Here is a 17142-nt window from a genome sequence, read left to right as displayed (position 1 = left end):
TTATTGAGCGGTACTGTATGTAAAAAATTTGAGTCACTGCTATGAATTTAATGTATTACGTATTAAAATAGTTTGAGAAGGATCTTATGATAAGACGAAAATCCGGTAAAAAATTCCGCTACAAAATCCGGTACAGTGACTCTATAGTGATGTGGGATCGAATGTGGAATTTCTAGAAGTTTAATCGGCTTCACTAGCAATTTAAGCGATTCAAATTAAAAGAAATTTTCAGATGCCAGAATAGAAGTTATGTGAATGTTCCGGAGATGGAACAGTATGGAACATTGAAAAGTTTTTAAAACAGTTCCAGGATAGTTTTTCTCCGGTTCAGTTTGATTTTCGAACGTTATGTTTCGCACAGTTACACAAAAAAATCAGTTCTGGATAAGAAAAATTTAGCTCACAGAATAATACTAGAAATAGTTTTTCCCGCTCGTATCGATCCCATCATAAAACTTATGACCGAATATCATGCAATAAAAGTGTATGATCCATGAAATAAGATAGATTCCTAATGAGGTGTGGAGCAAAAAAAAGATATGAAAACTTGTAAGAAAAAGAAAAAAATAGATGAAGAAGACTTGTGACGAGTAGAATTGAACAATGCCTAATTACATATTCCTCATTTTCATTTCATATGCTGATTTCGATTGGGAAAGGAACTGTGTTGAGTCATGAAAACAAAATAGAGACATTTTTGAAATTTTTTGAGACAACGTATTACTAATGAGCAGAATATTAATCGGAAGAGGAAAATTAAGGTCAACTTCCAAGAACATTTTTAAGTTTCAATCTCAGAAATGAGTTCTTTGAACACTCATCTTGGATTAACTTAAAAGGAAATTAAGTACAATTTTCTTTGTTTTGAAATTCTCCGAACTCGAAAACGCGTTTTGTACTGGCGAAGAACTGAAACTCAAAAAAAAAAAGTATTTAAAATTTTTTTAACAGAATGTAGGAGGATTCCGAGAAAACTCCTGGACCTTTCAAAACAAATATATAACTTATCTTGCTAACAACAACTCTAAGCTGTCATTTAGTTTTTAGTTCTAATTGACATTGTTAGCACGAGCAAATAGTCAACATTATTCTTGGAAAGTCGTGAGAGGAGGTTGTATTCTATAACCTGTGGTATTAAAAAAGGAGTATGAGATGTGTCGACGTATGCAGATCAGTTCAGTCTGATCAAAATAATTCAGTTTTTGATAATATAATTTTCCCAGAAAATGCAGGATTGGTTTGTCGACCAGATTTTTCTACAAGATCAGATGCACTAGACTATTTTTAGAAGGAGCGTCTTTTGTGATTTTGCAGAAAATGAAGCTATCTAAAAAAATATATTTTAGTTTCATGAAATTGCCAGAAAAAGAACTGAGAAACCGATCCCAAAAATAACTAAAGTAAAAACTGTGAAAGAAAGCCCCTAACTTAACTTTGAGCGAATTGACCTTGGTTCATATTAAAGATCTAAAAAGTTTTCAACTAATAAATGCTTCATCATAGTATTACAAACATTTTATCAGTTGGCCCATCTTTGGTATCTCTTATACAGGGTGACAAGAAATTATGGGAACATAGTTTGCTCTGCTGCGAATGGGTTACTGTGGCTCCGATTAGAGATCTTTTGTTTTATTTTAATTCATATGAACGTTTTCTATTATTCTGCAAAAAATCTTGTCATATTTTCAATTTAGAAGAAAGTTATGAATGCGAGTCCGCAGCGTGCCATAATCCTTAATTTATCTGCAACTGGTAGGCCTGATGCCGATGTCTTTAAATTGCCCTAATTTCACCAAAGTTAGGTAACTAAAGTGTTAGAGAAAGGTGAAATATCTGGCAAATATGGGCGCAAAAGGAAAAAGTCGGTTGGCAAAAATTAACTTTGCTAGAAGATCAGAAATGGGATCAGTCGCGAAAATCAGAAATTTATGATAAAACTCGCGAGAGAGCTGGGAACAAATCGTGAAACTGTTCGAAACATGGCAAAAAACCGTCTTCTTTCATGCTCTTACAATATCAAAATTCTCATTCTTTTAATGAAAAATCCAAACCGAGCCGGTATGAAAGAGCACTTCGCCATAGTCAATTGGTCGCGGCTTACGAAATTTCGAAAGTGGGGGTACTGGAAGGGACGCCAAACTTTCAAAATGATTGTCAACGGTTCTCTAACATTATGATTAGTTTTCCTATGACAATTTCTAACGAAAAATGACATTTCCCTGTTTCTATGATGGTATGGGCCGCCGTCACATCAGCTAGAAAGACTAGTTTGATTTTTGTTGGAAAATGAGCCTAAATCGATGAAAATTATTATCGGGAAGACAATATCAACATAAAACTGATTTTGATAGCTCTTTCACACATTGCTGGTAGTTACGGAACATTCCAACAAGACTAGGCCTCGGTCCATGGGCCGAAATCAACAAATGGGCTATGCCAAGCAAAATTCTAGAAATCTCCACAAAGGATTTGAGGCTCTGTAACTCCCCTGTTCTGAACTGCTCGATCATTCTTTTTGGTCCGTATTAGAGCCACATATTGATAGAAGAAATTTGAGATATGTTGAAGGCTTGAAGAAAGAATTGGTCCTAGCTTGGGCCATGAGAACTCTAAAAACCACGCGGCAAAGCCCACTAATTTTCCGAAGGGTCTGAAGGCCGCCCGTCCCCGGAAAGGAGGTCAATTCAAGAACTTTTTATAAAATTATATACCCAGTCATAGAGTTGTTGTTCAATAAAAAAATTGTTAAGATATCTCTGGTTTGAAAGTTTTTATGTCGCCTTAAGTGTGTTCCCATAATTACTTGTCGCCCTGTAGAAGCCGAGACAATCGAGTTCAAACTTGAAATTGTGGAGCCCTTCAATTGGAGGTTTTACGGTAGTTGTATTATACGGCATAGGACTTATACCTGCTGAGAATATACTTCACAACGCAATATATGGATTTTGAAATTTGGTGTGCGAAAAAGTATGAAAAATGTCGCTGAGCACTTTAAGACACTTTTTCAATTACCGGATTCACCTGCCCAACCAGTGGTTTGCTGCTTTCCCACATCAAGGAAACAAATTCTCTACTTGTCCCCTTTAAAATCTCAAAAATCCAGAAAAAGTGATTCGTTCAGTCAAAAAAGCGATGTTCGTCTCCCTTCTTCTCAAAGTTTATCTACAGAGTCTCGAGAGAGAAATTCATTTCAAAGTGGGGAAAGTGAAAAGTCAAAAAAGGAAACATCTTCTACAAAACTACTAGTGGTCGAAAAAGGAAGAAAACGTGTGAAATCGAGTCAAGAACCCGAAAAAAAGAAGATTTGAACTGGCGTGCTTCAAGGGGTTTTTGGTGGTCCTTTCCACAGAAATTTTGAGAAAATGGGAAGAAGATGGACAAGAAGAAGAAGTAGGAGATGGAGAAAAAAGAGAAAGACTAAACGGAGGGTTCTGGAGGAAGAAAGAATGGGTTGAGCACAAAAATAATAATAATTGTTGGAGCAGGCTGAACACCTTTTTTGTTTTTGGCATAGAATATTTAGAAAAAATGGGGAGTAGAAAGGGTTTTACGCCATCTGAGAACTTTGAGGTATCAAATGGATATGTACGTAGATTCTGATAATTGAGTTTATGTGTATGTCAAAAAGTGGTTGCTTTGAAGTGTGAAAAGACACGAGAGGACAAACTTTCATAACATTCGTCTTTTAAGATTCTAGTATTCTTATTCAGGAAAATATCAGTTGAATTTCTAATTTTCACAAACCGGAAAATAATCTCAAACTTATGGCCCATAAACTTTCAAAACATACTGATATTCCAAATGTTACAAAATATACATCCGTAAAACATTTAATACCGTAAAACCAGGACCGCCACACTGTCAAGTTTGAGCTCAATTACCTCAATTCTTATGCATGATATCGAAAAGTACTAAACTGATAAACTTGTTATCATAATATGAAAAAAATTGAAAAAAAATGAAAATGGAAATGCTGAACAAAAAGAAGAGATGATGTTGAGCAGAGAACTAGAATAAGCTCAATGAAAAATATAAATGGGCCTGCTATAAACAGTCATTAATATATGCAAACAGAGTCATTTAGCTACGAGTTTCGAATGAGATCATCTAATGCGTGCGTGCAATATCCGGAATCAATTTGATACATTTTTCACAACCGCCAATGAGAAAAAAGGATAAGTTTGTAGTACATTGAAAATGATGGAGTATATATTTAGAAGAGTTTTTATAACTTTTTTCTTCTTCTTCTTCTTCCTACTCTTTTTTGCTCGTTGACTCACAATTTTCCAAAACGGGGTCAAACGGAAATTGGAAGCCAATAAAATCGAGAATCAAATTTTGCTCCTTTTCGATCTGCTGTGCCCGAATATTCATCTTTTAATGGAACGCTCATTGAATTCTGTGGTTTTGTGGGGTCACAATTCTCAAAGGTTCGAACATTTTCTGATCATCTTTTTTCTTGAGAGCTGCTGTTTTGAAATTGAGAAGTTTATATTGTTAAAATGTTTTTTGAAAAAAAGAACGAAGAAAAAAGAGGAAGACGTCGTCATTTTCATCATTTGAGGAAAAAAAAAGAGAAAAAAGGAAACGAGTGGGTTGAGTTGAATGGAATTTCCCGTTAATCCTGGACAACCACGAAAGGACTTTCTAATTAATTTATTTCCAGTTGCAGTAGTACATCTTCGAAACATTTTCACTACGATCCCTATAAGGATTTAGAAATGTTCAAACCACAAAGACTAAAAAGAAATTGCCTAGTTAAAAAAGGAAAATGAACATCTAAAACACATTTTGTGAGAATTCATGCATTTTAAAGAACGCTAACTTCGGAATGTTGATAAATTTTTGTCAGTATTATTCTGGTACAAAAATGGGAGCTCCGGAAGAGAAACTCCGGCAACTGGCCGAAGGTCCCACAACGACAACTACCGTAACCAAGAATATTTTTTTTTCATCATTTGTTATCTCGATTTTCTTCCGTTTTCAGTCAATTTTTTTTACATTCAAAAATGGTTCTTTTCCAGGTTTCATCTTGAAAAAAATAACAAAAACTCGATGAAAAAAGAAATTTCTGAAAAATATTTGGTCTTTCTCAGTTTCTGTTTTCTGACGCAACTTCTTTTAAAACAAACATGAAGGTTTCTAATCTAGGACGTCTACACAATCATCAAGAACCTTCTAGAATGATAGATCGAGTTTATGACACGCAAAGGACGTTCATAACTGGAGTTGTGCTTCAACACATCAGATGCGAATTTTATTTGCAAAAAAAAATAATAAAAAAGAACAACAGAAACATTATTAATTAACAAGAAAGTGAGAGTGAAGTTATGCGGCTGACGAAGCATCAAGAGTCTTGCTCATGTAGGGACCATCCAATTCATAACCAAGCTTGCGGTAGTAGTCGCGGGTTCCAACTCCCGAGATGACTGCAATCTTATCTGATTCATGTTCTTCTCTTGCTATCCTTTCAGCTTCTTCCATCAACAGTGATCCGTATCCTTGGTGTTGGAACTTCTTGGGATCCCGGTCGGCTACCGAGACAACTGATCCATATACGTGAAGCTCACGGACTACAGACACATTACCCTGGAATATTACCATAGAAGCTGTACAAAGATATAGGTTTACCTTCAACTCTGCTCTATGAGCTTTATCAGAGATTTTTCTCAATCGAAGCAATCCAATGAGAATATCTTGTTTTGGATCTTCATACGAAATGAATGTCTCCCATCCACCGTTAGCCGTATAATCTCTTCGGATCAATTCGACGTCTTCGGGGCGAACTTTGTTGTGAATTTCCTGAATTCCAACTTCTCTTGTTCGAACATCCCGACATTTCAATCCAAGCTCCTTCATCTTTGCCATTGCATGCTCTCGGAGATTTCCATGTTCAACACCTAATAGATAACTTTCTCATATTTACACCACAAAAAAACCAAACCTGATGAAACCAATGGCATTGGAATGTCTCTTTGCACACGATAAACACGCGTCCATGGAGGAACCAATGATAGAATAGTTGCGATTAGATCAACAAGCACTGATGGTGGATAACTTTGATATCTTCCAGTTTTCCACAGCTCGTACAATCCTGTTCCACGAATCACTAACGTTGGATAAAGTTTCAAGCCATCCGGACGGAATGCTGGACTTTCAAACAACTCCAAAAATTGCTCTTTGTCTCTTTCCAATCCAACATTAGGTAAATCAGGCATCATGTGGATTACAACTTTGTATCCAGTGTCTTTTGCCATATGGAAGGTTTCACAAACTGATTTAACGGTATGACCTCGATTTGTATCCCTTGCCACGTCTTCATATGTTGACTGAACACCGATTTCCAGGCGTGTACATCCGTACAGAAGCATATCATTCAGATGACGTGGGAGACAGTAGTCTGGCCTGGTTTCAATGGTAATTCCAATGCACTTCATTTTGGATCTCTCGGAGTAGGCAACCGCTTCTTCAACTGAAGCAGAAGTATGTCCACTGAGAGCATCATGGAGATTGCGAATAAAGAAATCTCGGTAATCCTCTGGTAGTGACATGAATGTTCCTCCCATCACGATGAACTCGACCTTGTCGACAGAATGACCTAGTTGCATCAACTGATTCAATCTTCCACGTGTTTGCAAATACGGATTATATCTTGCTCGGATGGCTCTCATGCTTGTTGGCTCGTAACCAGTATAACTTTGTGTAGAGTACTCAAAGTCAGAATCTGGGCCTCCTGGACAATAAACGCAAATGTTTCCAGTGAAATTGATATGCGGACAACGATGTGGTTTGCTCATCACTGCAACAACTGCGATTCCAGAAGCTGTTCGAACTGGTTTTGCCTTAAGTTTTGGTAGAAGAGTATCCTTGTAGTCCGCTGGAACTCCAGCAATGATATCTACCAGTTTTGGTTGGAAGCTGAGTCCATTTTTCTGTGCAACCTGAAAATTAATTAAAATTAATGGGATTTATCGGAGCAGATCACTCACAATACATTTTAGCCGATTCAAGTTCACATCTTTTTTCTGGTTATGAGCTTCAATAAGAAGTTTGACGATTTCATTGACCGTTTGAGCCAGCAATGCTCGCTGTGAACCTTTGTCGTCCATCTGACAGTCGAAAATTGGTTGTAGTCTATTTCAAGTTCCAGATATGATTCGGGCACTTTGCCGATATTATAATTTAAAAAGCTACAGTTAAAAACCAGAAAAGTGTATTGAACTTAAAACCGAATCGTATGAATCGCGTTTTGAAAACTTTGACATGAATTGAAACGATAAATATATGAACAAGGAAAGTTTCAGTAAAGCGGTACACATATGGACAGCAGTAGTGAGATACGATGAGAACAGGGTCACTGGGTGACAGAAATGATAATACTGAACGGGGAATATCACTATGTTGAATTCATTATATTACAGATAAATCAAATTTAGAAGCAACCAACGTATAAAAAGACAGGATATATAAAGAATAGTTCAAGAGAGGGACAGGATGGTGTCTGCAGATGGAATCGAAGAAATACTTTGAATTCCGTTCTTTTTCAATTCATCGAGATTGTTGAACACGAACTGATCCATCAGATAGTGCATCGCATCGCGAACATCGGAAACTTGGCCCTTGAGCATTTCTATGTAAGCGAATCTCATTTTGATTTTTTTGAGATCTGCCATAGCAATACGTAATTCGGCAACCACCTCGTCTTGATACTGATATGTGTCACTACACATGACATCAAGTTGGAGAGGTGTCAAGTCACTACGAGCACTTCTCAATTGACGTTTCTTGTTACGACGACCGATCCATGACTTGGCCTGAGCACAGAAGATCACACCCTGAAATTAAATTCTCGAAATCTCAAATTTTGCTCTTCTACGTACCCCAGTATTGAACAAGTCGAAGCTACTTGGTCCCTGATAGTTAGGGCTCACATCGAAACGTAGAATTCTTGTAAGCAACAACATCAAATCTTCCGAGGTTTCTATAACCATTGGAAGTTGCACCGACATGTAGTGCACTTCCCGTCCTTCGACCATCTTCGTCGTCACACTGATTGTCGATTCACGTCCAGTCATCATACTCAAGGCAACTTGGTTCGTTTCAAGCAAGAAATTTACCTTGAAATTTTTCTGCTTCAACTGAAAAAAGGGAAGTGTGAATTTCAATTGACCAAAATAGTTGTTTTCTTACAATGAACAGTGTGTTTCGAATGAGACCATTCAACAGCTTCACCGCTTCTTCTGTGACGTTTCCGGAAATGTTATGAGTGCAATCCATTGGATCCATCATCATCAACGGGGACATCTTTGCGCCATGCACATTGATCATTGTTGTTCTGTGAAAACCCATAGTGAGAAAACTCTGACCTCCGTTAAAAGCCTTACTTTAACATAGCTTGTTTTCCGTAAATCGCTTTAGTCGAGAAATCAAAACTGGCATAATACTTGAAAAACTCGCTCAAAAACTTGGTGTGATCCGTAAACAATGTGTCAAAATTGTATTCATCGACTCTGGCTCCGAATCTTGCTTGTGGATGAACGAGAATTTTGTCAGCAGTCGCTTGTACAAAATGAATTATGAGTTGATTGAAAATGTAGGAATTGAGGTTAGTTCGTGTTTCCAATTTCTCGTCCTAAAAATCATAAAATATCTCAACGAAAATATGAAATTCGTTTTACCGAGTATGCTCCTGGTAGCAACTTGTTCGATCTTGCCCAGTGAACAACGAACAACATTGCATTTTTCATTTTGTTATGGACCGATTTGTCTTTCATAACAAACTCGTCAAGCAGATTCGCTTTGTCGACACCACTCTGATTGCATATTGAAACATCGTAAGACACCTGAATTTCGAAGAATTTTTAAGTAGAAATTATCTTATACAAAGTTACATTCAATCCGTCTGCTGAGATAGTCTTGAAAACTAAAAGCGGGGTTCGAGCCGGCACATATTTGATTTCAAACTTGTTTTTGAAGACTTCGTTCTCTATGAAACAGCGGTAGAGAAGCTTGATGGTTTCTTCTTTGGGGTACTCTGTTAGTTCAGCTTTTGTCAGAGGATGATCAACGAGACACTGAAAACAACACTTGTATTTTTGAAGTCGAATACAAGAAGATGGAAAATCATTTTCCGGTGACTGGAAAACAGATTCTTTTCGTTAATCTGATTTCTCAGCATCAATTTATATATGAGAAAAATCCTCCTGATTATTCAGCAAACCGTTTTACAGACATCGGAATATGGTTATCTGATTCCAAAAAACTCGACAAAAGAACTTACCTTTGGATACGCGGAAACTTGTTTCAGATGCCTAGGATTCAGCTGTCTATCCCCTGGTTGGGTGACAGAATCGACATTAATGTCCTGAACAAGAACTATGAATTATTTCAATAATGTTAAATTTAACCTACAATATCAGAGAATCCAGTTCGGCGCACTTTAGATGTAAAAGATCCAAACATTTCACATTTTGCATTCTCTATGAGTTCAGAGAGTCCGCGTTTAATCAGATTGAACCCATTTTCAATAATCTCGAGCCTCTCCGGAAGTTCTAAACGGATTGTGATCACAAGCAAATCCAGAATTTCCGAATTGTTGAAATGCTCTTGCGATATTTTCATGAAATCGACTCCATCCTTCAAACGAATGCCATTAGTTCCAATGAGTGTGTTCATATGTATCGTTGTCTGAAAAAATATCTTACTGAAAAACCCTTTCGACGAATATACTGACACTATTGATTCCGAAACCCTTCTTCTCTGAGTCAGCAGAAATTCGTTTCGCTTCCTCAATAGAAGTCATCGGAAGGATTATGAACTGATCAGTATGTCTAGGTGTTGGCGAGTACCCAATTCGGTCCTGAAGATAATTACATTGAAAAAAATCAGCAAAATATAATCACCTTATTCCCCAGTTTGTATCCGACAGACTCGATAAAACTAACGATGGTTCTCGGGCTGGGTACGACTGTTGATCTATCACCTGCGTTCCATCGGACAACAACGACATGTCGACAGTCATAATTGTTAATCAAATCACTTTCAAATGACATTTTTTGGCATAACTGGCAACGATCTGAAAATGAAGTTTTGTGACTGTGTACAGCTCTGGCAGTGCTGTTAATGCTTGAGAAAAAATAAAAAGAAAAATATGAGCTTAATTATTACATTTCGAAATTTCGAAAACATGCATTATGAAACAAGCTTAAAAAATGCAACAAAACTGGAGAAAAAACAGTGTGCTAAACAAGGCGCACCCGTTATTTCGGAGTGTCGTTCCGAGCGGGAGTTCAAAAAAACTTTTTTCATGTTTGAAGTAGAGCTCTTTCTTCTCGACTGGCCTTTTCTAGTGAATTCTAGTGAGAGAAATTGGAAAAAAAAATAAGATTCGATCTAGATTGATCGCACATTCCATCCATGGTGCAAGTAAACGACGAGCAGGATCATTCTGAAGTTTCAAAGTGTTCCTCTATTTTTATCATGAACATCGAAAGGTCTATTTACTATTAAACTTATTTGACTAAATATGATCCTTACTAAATCGTATGCAGGAAATATTAGATTTTCTGATATTTATCGCATCACTTTAAGAGATGCTTTCCATCCGGTGTCGAGTCCGTCTACAGTCGAAAAAACAAACGGAAATTCGGCTTCGATTTCTTTCTCGAAAATCGGTTAGGACAACCATGTATAACACGAATCGGAAGTTTGGATAACTATATAAAAGCTTTAAATTGGGGGTTTTTTCCTTAAAAATGTTCCTTTTAATTCTATCGGTCCTCCACACAGTTCTTGCCTTTCTTGGTATCATTTTCAATGCTATTTTTGTCTATTTGACAGTATTTTACAGTCCTAAATCAATTGGAACATTCTCTATTCTATTGACTGTAAGAGGATGGGTAGATGGTTTTGCCTGCTTATTTGATATATTTAGTCAGTCCAGGTTAGTATGATATTTTTCTGTTCAACAAAAAACAATAATTTCAGACCGATTCCGAGTGGGTTGACACTTGGAATAGCGTCCACTGGAATATGCAAATATCTGAATGATTGGTCTTGTTTTTTGGGTTACGGTCTTCAACTACATTTCCATAGTTTCTCATTCCATCTACTTATTCTTTGCTTCCTATTTCGTTACTATGTACTCCTAGAACGATATCCAAAATCCAAACAACTCATTTTTATCATTGTCTTGATATACTTCCCCTCATTCTTCCAAGTACTTTTTGTGCTTATTGACAATAACAAACCAGAAGATGTTCGTCTTCTGGTTCAGATCCATCATCCAGACTATCAACTGAAGGATGTTGTCGTGAACGGGCATGTTGATCTACGAGACTTCCCATGCTTATTTTCATATCTTCTAATGCTGATTCCAATCATTCCCGGATGTATATTAATTCATGTTCTCCGTCGGAAGATTCATTCCAAATTAAGAAATGCAATATTAAGGCCGGAAATCAGAGAAAAGCATAGACAACTAACACTGGTAAGACTACTATAAAGTGAATACAGGACCGGTCAATGAGAAATACAAAAACCAAGTTTGCAGTTGATTTTAACCGTTTTCAGGAGTCTGGAGCTCGTCTGCCAAGTTTCCAATCACTTTGAAAAGTTTGGAGAGTGTAAAACAGACCCAGACTGAGGACTTTGAATTCAAAGAAATTTCTGAAAATTCCTAGTTTTTCAGATATTTGCCGAGGGAAAGACCCTTTTTGTCAGTTTTTCACTGAAAATGTGAAAAAAACAGGTGTCTTTCAGAAATCGGCAAATAACTGAAAAACTGGGAATTTTCAAAAATTCTGTGAGTGCTAATATTTCAATCTATAGATGACGTCTGTTTTACACCCTCCGAAATTTTCAAAGTGATCGGAAACTTGACAGCCGAGCTCCAGACTCCTGAAAATGGGCACAATTGCCAAAAATCAACTGAAACATGTTTTTGTGAATCTTATTTACTGGTACTCTGAACTTTCAAAAATTCAAAAATTGCAGGCTCTCACAGTCCAAACAGTCATTCCAGTTGCTTTTGTGTTCTCCACAATTTCATTTCTTCTGTCTCAAACTAAATTAATCGAATCTCCGGTTATGGAAAGCTTCACATTGCTCTTTGCTGTAATTGTACCGGTAATCAATCCTCTGTTATCAATTGCTCTAATCAAACCATATCGTGATACCGTGATGAGAGCTGTGGGCCTGGATCCAAAAGAATGGCAATTCATGTCTAGAGACTGCTCAGTTGCCCCAGGAGATGCCTCTTCTTCAATGTTCGGATCCTTTGATAATTCTTCTGTTGCATCTGTTACCTCTATGACTTCTAAATTTACGATGACTCAAGAAATCAATCCGTTTGAATAACTTTTGCCGTCTCAATGATAATTCACAACAGCAAATCTTTTTTTTCTGAATTTAGCACACCACTAACCAAATATAACACCAGAAGTCTGACTTTTGAAATAGTTCATCAGCTGTTCAAACTTGAATGAATCAATCACGAAATATATATTTTATTGGAAAACTGATGACAGAATTATTTACATTAATCAAAACAAAACGAAATAAGGACACTTAAGAATTGGGTAAAAAGGTCGTTTTGAAGTTCGTTTTTAGATGATGAGCGGGCGGAATGAGAGAATTTGGGTCAATGTAGTTGGAAAGGCCAGATAAATTTCAGAGAGCCAGATGATGACCTGAGCACAATATACGGAAAAACAGAAGGATTTAGTTCTTGAAGAAGTAAACGGCCAAAAGGGTCAGAATAGATACGGTGAGCTTGGCGAGAGAGGAGGAGTTGCAGAGTTCACCACGGCAGCAGCAGGCCTTATCGGTGTTGGTTCCGACACATCCGTTTTGCTGAAAATTAAAATTTTGAAGAGGTCGATTGAAATAAACTGGATTCCAAAAAAATATATCAAATATCATATTGGGGAAACAAATAGGAAAAATCTTACAATGCAAAGGTTTGAGGATCCACAAGCTCTTCCTTCAACATAGGTTTTGTCGTTGTTGAAGTCTCTGGATTCCAAATAACTCTTGTAGCAGTATTGAGCATCAGCTGGGCAATCAACCTATAAAAAAAACATTTAGAAAAAGATTTCACAATAAAAGTTTAAGGGTGAAGAAGGAGTAGCTACCGTAAACACTCTAACAGAAGGTCCTCCAACAGGCGAGCTTTGAACCTATTTATCTCGATTCCTGTAAAAGATATCAAGAAGATATCCACTAATAAAACATTTTTCATAATTTGATTAAAATTTTATCACTTGAAAATTTTTTTGATATCTGTGACAGGAAGTGAGATATGTGGGCTCAAAGTTGACGGTTTGAGTGGCATTCTCTTAGAGTGTTTACGGTATTTTGAGACCCTTGGGTTTCGCCGGCAATTATCAGATTCAGGATAAGACCACAACTAAAACCGATCAAAATCCGACAAAGTTATGACAAAGTTCCGACCTTGCAGTATAAATTTCTACTTCCGACTAAATTCTGACCATGGCCCGCTATACATTCGTTTTCGGGAAACTCTCGATCAGAACCTGGCCAATATTGTCCAAAAACCAAACCTCTAAGGCTGTTCTAATTCCCCAAACTCACCCAAGTTTTCATGTTGTTCTTAACCAAATTGGTGCTTGTATAATCATAGCAACGAATAGAATCAGCATATGGAAGAATGCAAAGAAGAGCCAAAAGAGAGAAAATTGCAAGAGTCATGATTGGAAGCAAAATTTGAAATGACTGTGGAAAGTAAAATAAAGATCCAAGGGGTGGGATTATTGGTTCGCTCTAACTTCTCCACCTCTTTTTCCTTTTTGTTTGTTTGCGCAGCCTGTAAATAGTAAACTTGTAGAGTCGCGGTAAGTGAAAAGAGAGAAGAAAAAGAAAAAGAAAAAAAATGAGGAGAGAGAGAGAGAGAAGAATTTAAAGAATCCCTTCTGGAAAGGTGTGAAGAACAGAGGAAAGGAATTGTTGATCTTATTGAATTTGTATTTGTCTATTACTCATACCGGTTGGCTGTCAAGTGCACCGTCATTCGGGTCATTTTCAATGGCATTTTGGACGGTAAGAGTCCAAAAAAAGAGAATGAAAATCTATGCAAAAAGGATGAGTAAACAGGGTGTTTGGGCAAGAGAAAAAAGACGGATAGGATTGTTCGGTGAACAACAATGCTCATTATTTTTCGAGATTTTTGAACTTTTCCAGATTTTTTTTTAGTTCAAAAAACATTTGAAATCGAAACATTTCAAAATTAAAAATTTAGATAATAACTGACTAATGGTAAAGTTAAGTTTTAGTAAGAATTTAAAATTCGAGAGTTTTTGAATTACTTAGGACTTTCTCCATATCTCAATTTCCGAATTTCTTGAATTCTGAGTTTTCAAAATTCATAAAAAAAGGAACTCTGGATACCAGAGTTTCGGAAACTCGAAATTTCGGAAATTTTACACACTTTTCTGAATTTCGAAACTAAAGTTTTAAAACGTTCAATTTTAGAATTCACTCTGGACAAAAATATAATCACTCTGGACTATAGAAAATACCGTGAAACCTGTAATAGAAGGACCCCCACACTTTCAAGTTTGAGCTCAATTATCTCGATTCCTATCAAGATATCAAAAATGTGTCAACTGATAAAACAATTCTGATATGATAAGCAATTTATCAGCTCACTACTTTTTGGTATCGTTTACAGAAACCGAGACAATTTGATTCAAAGTTGAAAGTTAGGGGGCCCTTTTATTACAGGTTCTACGGTAGTATCTTAACTTTCGAATCAAATTCCTAAATTACCAAAACTTTGAGTATCCGAATTAGGAATTTCTGAAAATCCAAATTTCCAAATTTCCAAATTCCCAAATTTCCGTAGACTCTGATTTAAAAAATTCCCCAAGAAAGTGTTTTTACAACACTGATGGGATTCTAGTCCAATTCTGATATTTTGAAAAAATTCTTCCTTTGTATTTTCGTTTTGACTGTTTTAATCTCCTAAAAGGTCAAGGGAGAGAGATCAATCCAAGATCGTGCCAACATTTTTTTTTTGCACACTTTTTTGTTTAAACATGCGGAAAAAAGTGTGACTCTGGCCACATAGGATGAGTGGATCTTTTGTAGAAACCTGTGAAGGTTTTTCTTTTGAGACGGAATTATCCAGAAGGAATAATATATTTTTGAGCCGAGTGAACACTTGTTCGTCTAATTGTTTATTTCCAATTCTCAACGAGGCTTATTCTTGCTTTTTTCCTTATTTCTGAGAAAGAAGAAAAACAACAAAAAGATGATCACTAGAGAAACAATATTGTTATTGGAATGAACATTCTCTAGGAAACCTTATTTTTGTAATTTCTCATCTAGACACCAAGTACCTTCAGTAAATATTATTTCAACAGTTACTTTGACATTCTTAATCACATCAGCAGGACTCTCCACTTCCGAGCAAAAATAGATCGGCGTGCCATCCAATAAGAGAGCAAATAAAATTGGCGAATTTTGATTTTATCCCCAGTGGTAGTGAGCCCGACCCAAACATTTACTCTTTGTCAGGTTGTCAACAAAACTGTTTTATGTGATGAAAGTAATCGAAGAGGGAGTAAGAGCACATGCTATTTAGCTCTTGCGCGTGCTCACGCATCGGGGGAAAGTAAAATGTCTTGTTTGCTGATATTCTTGAAGAAATTGGAAAAAAAGTAAAACAAAACTTCGTTCTGTTAAAGAGAGTTGAAAAAAGAAAGAAACCTGATTAAACTTTAGAAAAGACAAGAGGAGAACAAATTTTGATCTGTGGCAAAACGAAAGTTAAAGAAACTTTATCAGGTTGAAAGTTTGAAGGTTCAAGAATGGTTCCTGGCGAAATCCCCAAAAGTTAAAAATAGTTTTTCTAGAAAACTAGCTGATCCTAAAATAATTTTGTTTGATAAAGATTGATTCAATAAGTTGAAATTTGACCAGTTTACTGATGAATTATGTTAATTTTTACATTCCAAATTTGAGCACCGTACAACGCTTTACTCAAATTTTATGCTAGTACAAACGTAAGTCCGGGTAATTATGCGCCACAATGTAAATAGGGAAATCACTATACTATGGGAATTAAAATCCAGAGAAAATATACAACAATAACTATCTTTCGAGAAAAAGTGAAAACCAAAAATGAAGGAGAAAAGTTGAAAAGTCTCTATCTTTCAGTAATTCGATACTTTCGCTTTTTGCCGAACGAGCAGTAAAAAAATTGTGCAGATTTTTGATGTATTCAGCTTCTGTGAGCTTCTGGAAAAAATGCGAGTAACTGAAGTGAAGAATGATGAATGATTCATGAAAGTAGAGAGAGAGAGAGAGAGAGAGAGAGAGAGAGAGAGAGAGAGAGAGAGAGAGAGAGAGAGAGAGAGAGAGAGATTCGGTGGAGAATTCTCGATTATCAGCGGTTGTATACAGCTCGTTTTTATATTGCAAAAATTAGAGAGGTATTCAAAGATTCTTGGAATTTAAATTTGTTATGAAGAAAGAATACGATTTGAATTGTAGTCTATTTTTCTAATATTTTTTACATTCTCAAGGAATTTACATACACAGGTAAGAAGGGGTTGCTGAAAAGCGTACGAACAGCGGCTGAAGATCTAACGTGCGTCTTAAAGCTATTGGGAAAATATTTCTGAAAAAACCTATGAAAGGCAACTAATAGTAACCGAACCATATTGAAAAAACATCTATGTTTCTTTGTAAAATATCTTGTTTTAAAAACTAAAAAAATTTAACAAAAAAAAATAAGTCAACAAAATAGTTGTTCTTTCTACTAATTTTTTTTTCAGAAAGAAACATGGTTTGTCATTATGGTCCAATTACTAATATTTGCGTTTTATAATTTTTATCACAAATGTCTCCCTATTTGCTTTGAAAAGCATAAAATTCTCAAATCTTCAGCCGCCGTTTGTAAGCTTTCCGGTAACCTCAAGTCCATGAAAATGCTGTTTTTGTTTTCAAAAAATCTGGTGTAGAGTGAAATCTTATTTTGAGAAAGATTTAGGCAATCGTTTATTGTATTTTTCAACTCTGGGGTGTCAAATAAGACCAATTGTTTGAAACAGGATAAAAACAACTACTATGTTTCCAGGATGGAGAATCGAGTAGAAAGTGGTTAAAGGAGAAGTTGAG

At 36.2% G+C, this 17142-nt stretch overlaps 4 protein-coding genes across 4 annotated transcripts; 1 reads left to right on the top strand and 3 right to left on the bottom strand.

Annotated features, from left to right (window-relative positions):
* Nucleotides 1-5328: 5328 nt before the first annotated feature.
* On the bottom strand, nucleotides 5329-7109 carry Cbr-elpc-3 (the record flags this gene model as incomplete). The annotated part of the gene is made up of 4 exons (XM_002636639.1): nucleotides 5329-5589; nucleotides 5632-5900; nucleotides 5945-6941; nucleotides 6990-7109. The coding sequence occupies 4 exons, from the start codon at nucleotides 7107-7109 to the stop codon at nucleotides 5329-5331; spliced, it is 1647 nt and encodes a 548-aa protein (XP_002636685.1).
* A 369-nt stretch (nucleotides 7110-7478) lies between these two features.
* Nucleotides 7479-10052, bottom strand: CBG23400 (the record flags this gene model as incomplete). Its single annotated transcript, XM_002636640.1, has 10 exons — nucleotides 7479-7835; nucleotides 7881-8138; nucleotides 8191-8335; nucleotides 8385-8632; nucleotides 8679-8843; nucleotides 8892-9074; nucleotides 9281-9364; nucleotides 9412-9687; nucleotides 9734-9859; nucleotides 9903-10052. The coding sequence occupies 10 exons, from the start codon at nucleotides 10050-10052 to the stop codon at nucleotides 7479-7481; spliced, it is 1992 nt and encodes a 663-aa protein (XP_002636686.1).
* A 702-nt stretch (nucleotides 10053-10754) lies between these two features.
* Nucleotides 10755-12357, top strand: Cbr-srd-4 (the record flags this gene model as incomplete). The annotated part of the gene is made up of 3 exons (XM_002636641.1): nucleotides 10755-10942; nucleotides 10987-11488; nucleotides 11995-12357. 3 exons carry the CDS (start codon nucleotides 10755-10757, stop codon nucleotides 12355-12357), a joined length of 1053 nt encoding a protein of 350 aa, XP_002636687.1.
* Nucleotides 12358-12720: 363 nt separating this feature from the next.
* Nucleotides 12721-13710, bottom strand: CBG23402 (the record flags this gene model as incomplete). Its single annotated transcript, XM_002636642.1, has 3 exons — nucleotides 12721-12852; nucleotides 12951-13067; nucleotides 13594-13710. 3 exons carry the CDS (start codon nucleotides 13708-13710, stop codon nucleotides 12721-12723), a joined length of 366 nt encoding a protein of 121 aa, XP_002636688.1.
* Nucleotides 13711-17142: the final 3432 nt, after the last annotated feature.

Source organism: Caenorhabditis briggsae, assembly GCF_000004555.2.
Source record: "Caenorhabditis briggsae complete genome, chrV, whole genome shotgun sequence".
NCBI lineage: Eukaryota > Metazoa > Nematoda > Chromadorea > Rhabditida > Rhabditidae > Caenorhabditis > Caenorhabditis briggsae.
The sequence above is the reverse complement of the archived record's forward strand: the minus strand, read 5'-3'. Positions and strand labels throughout refer to the sequence as shown.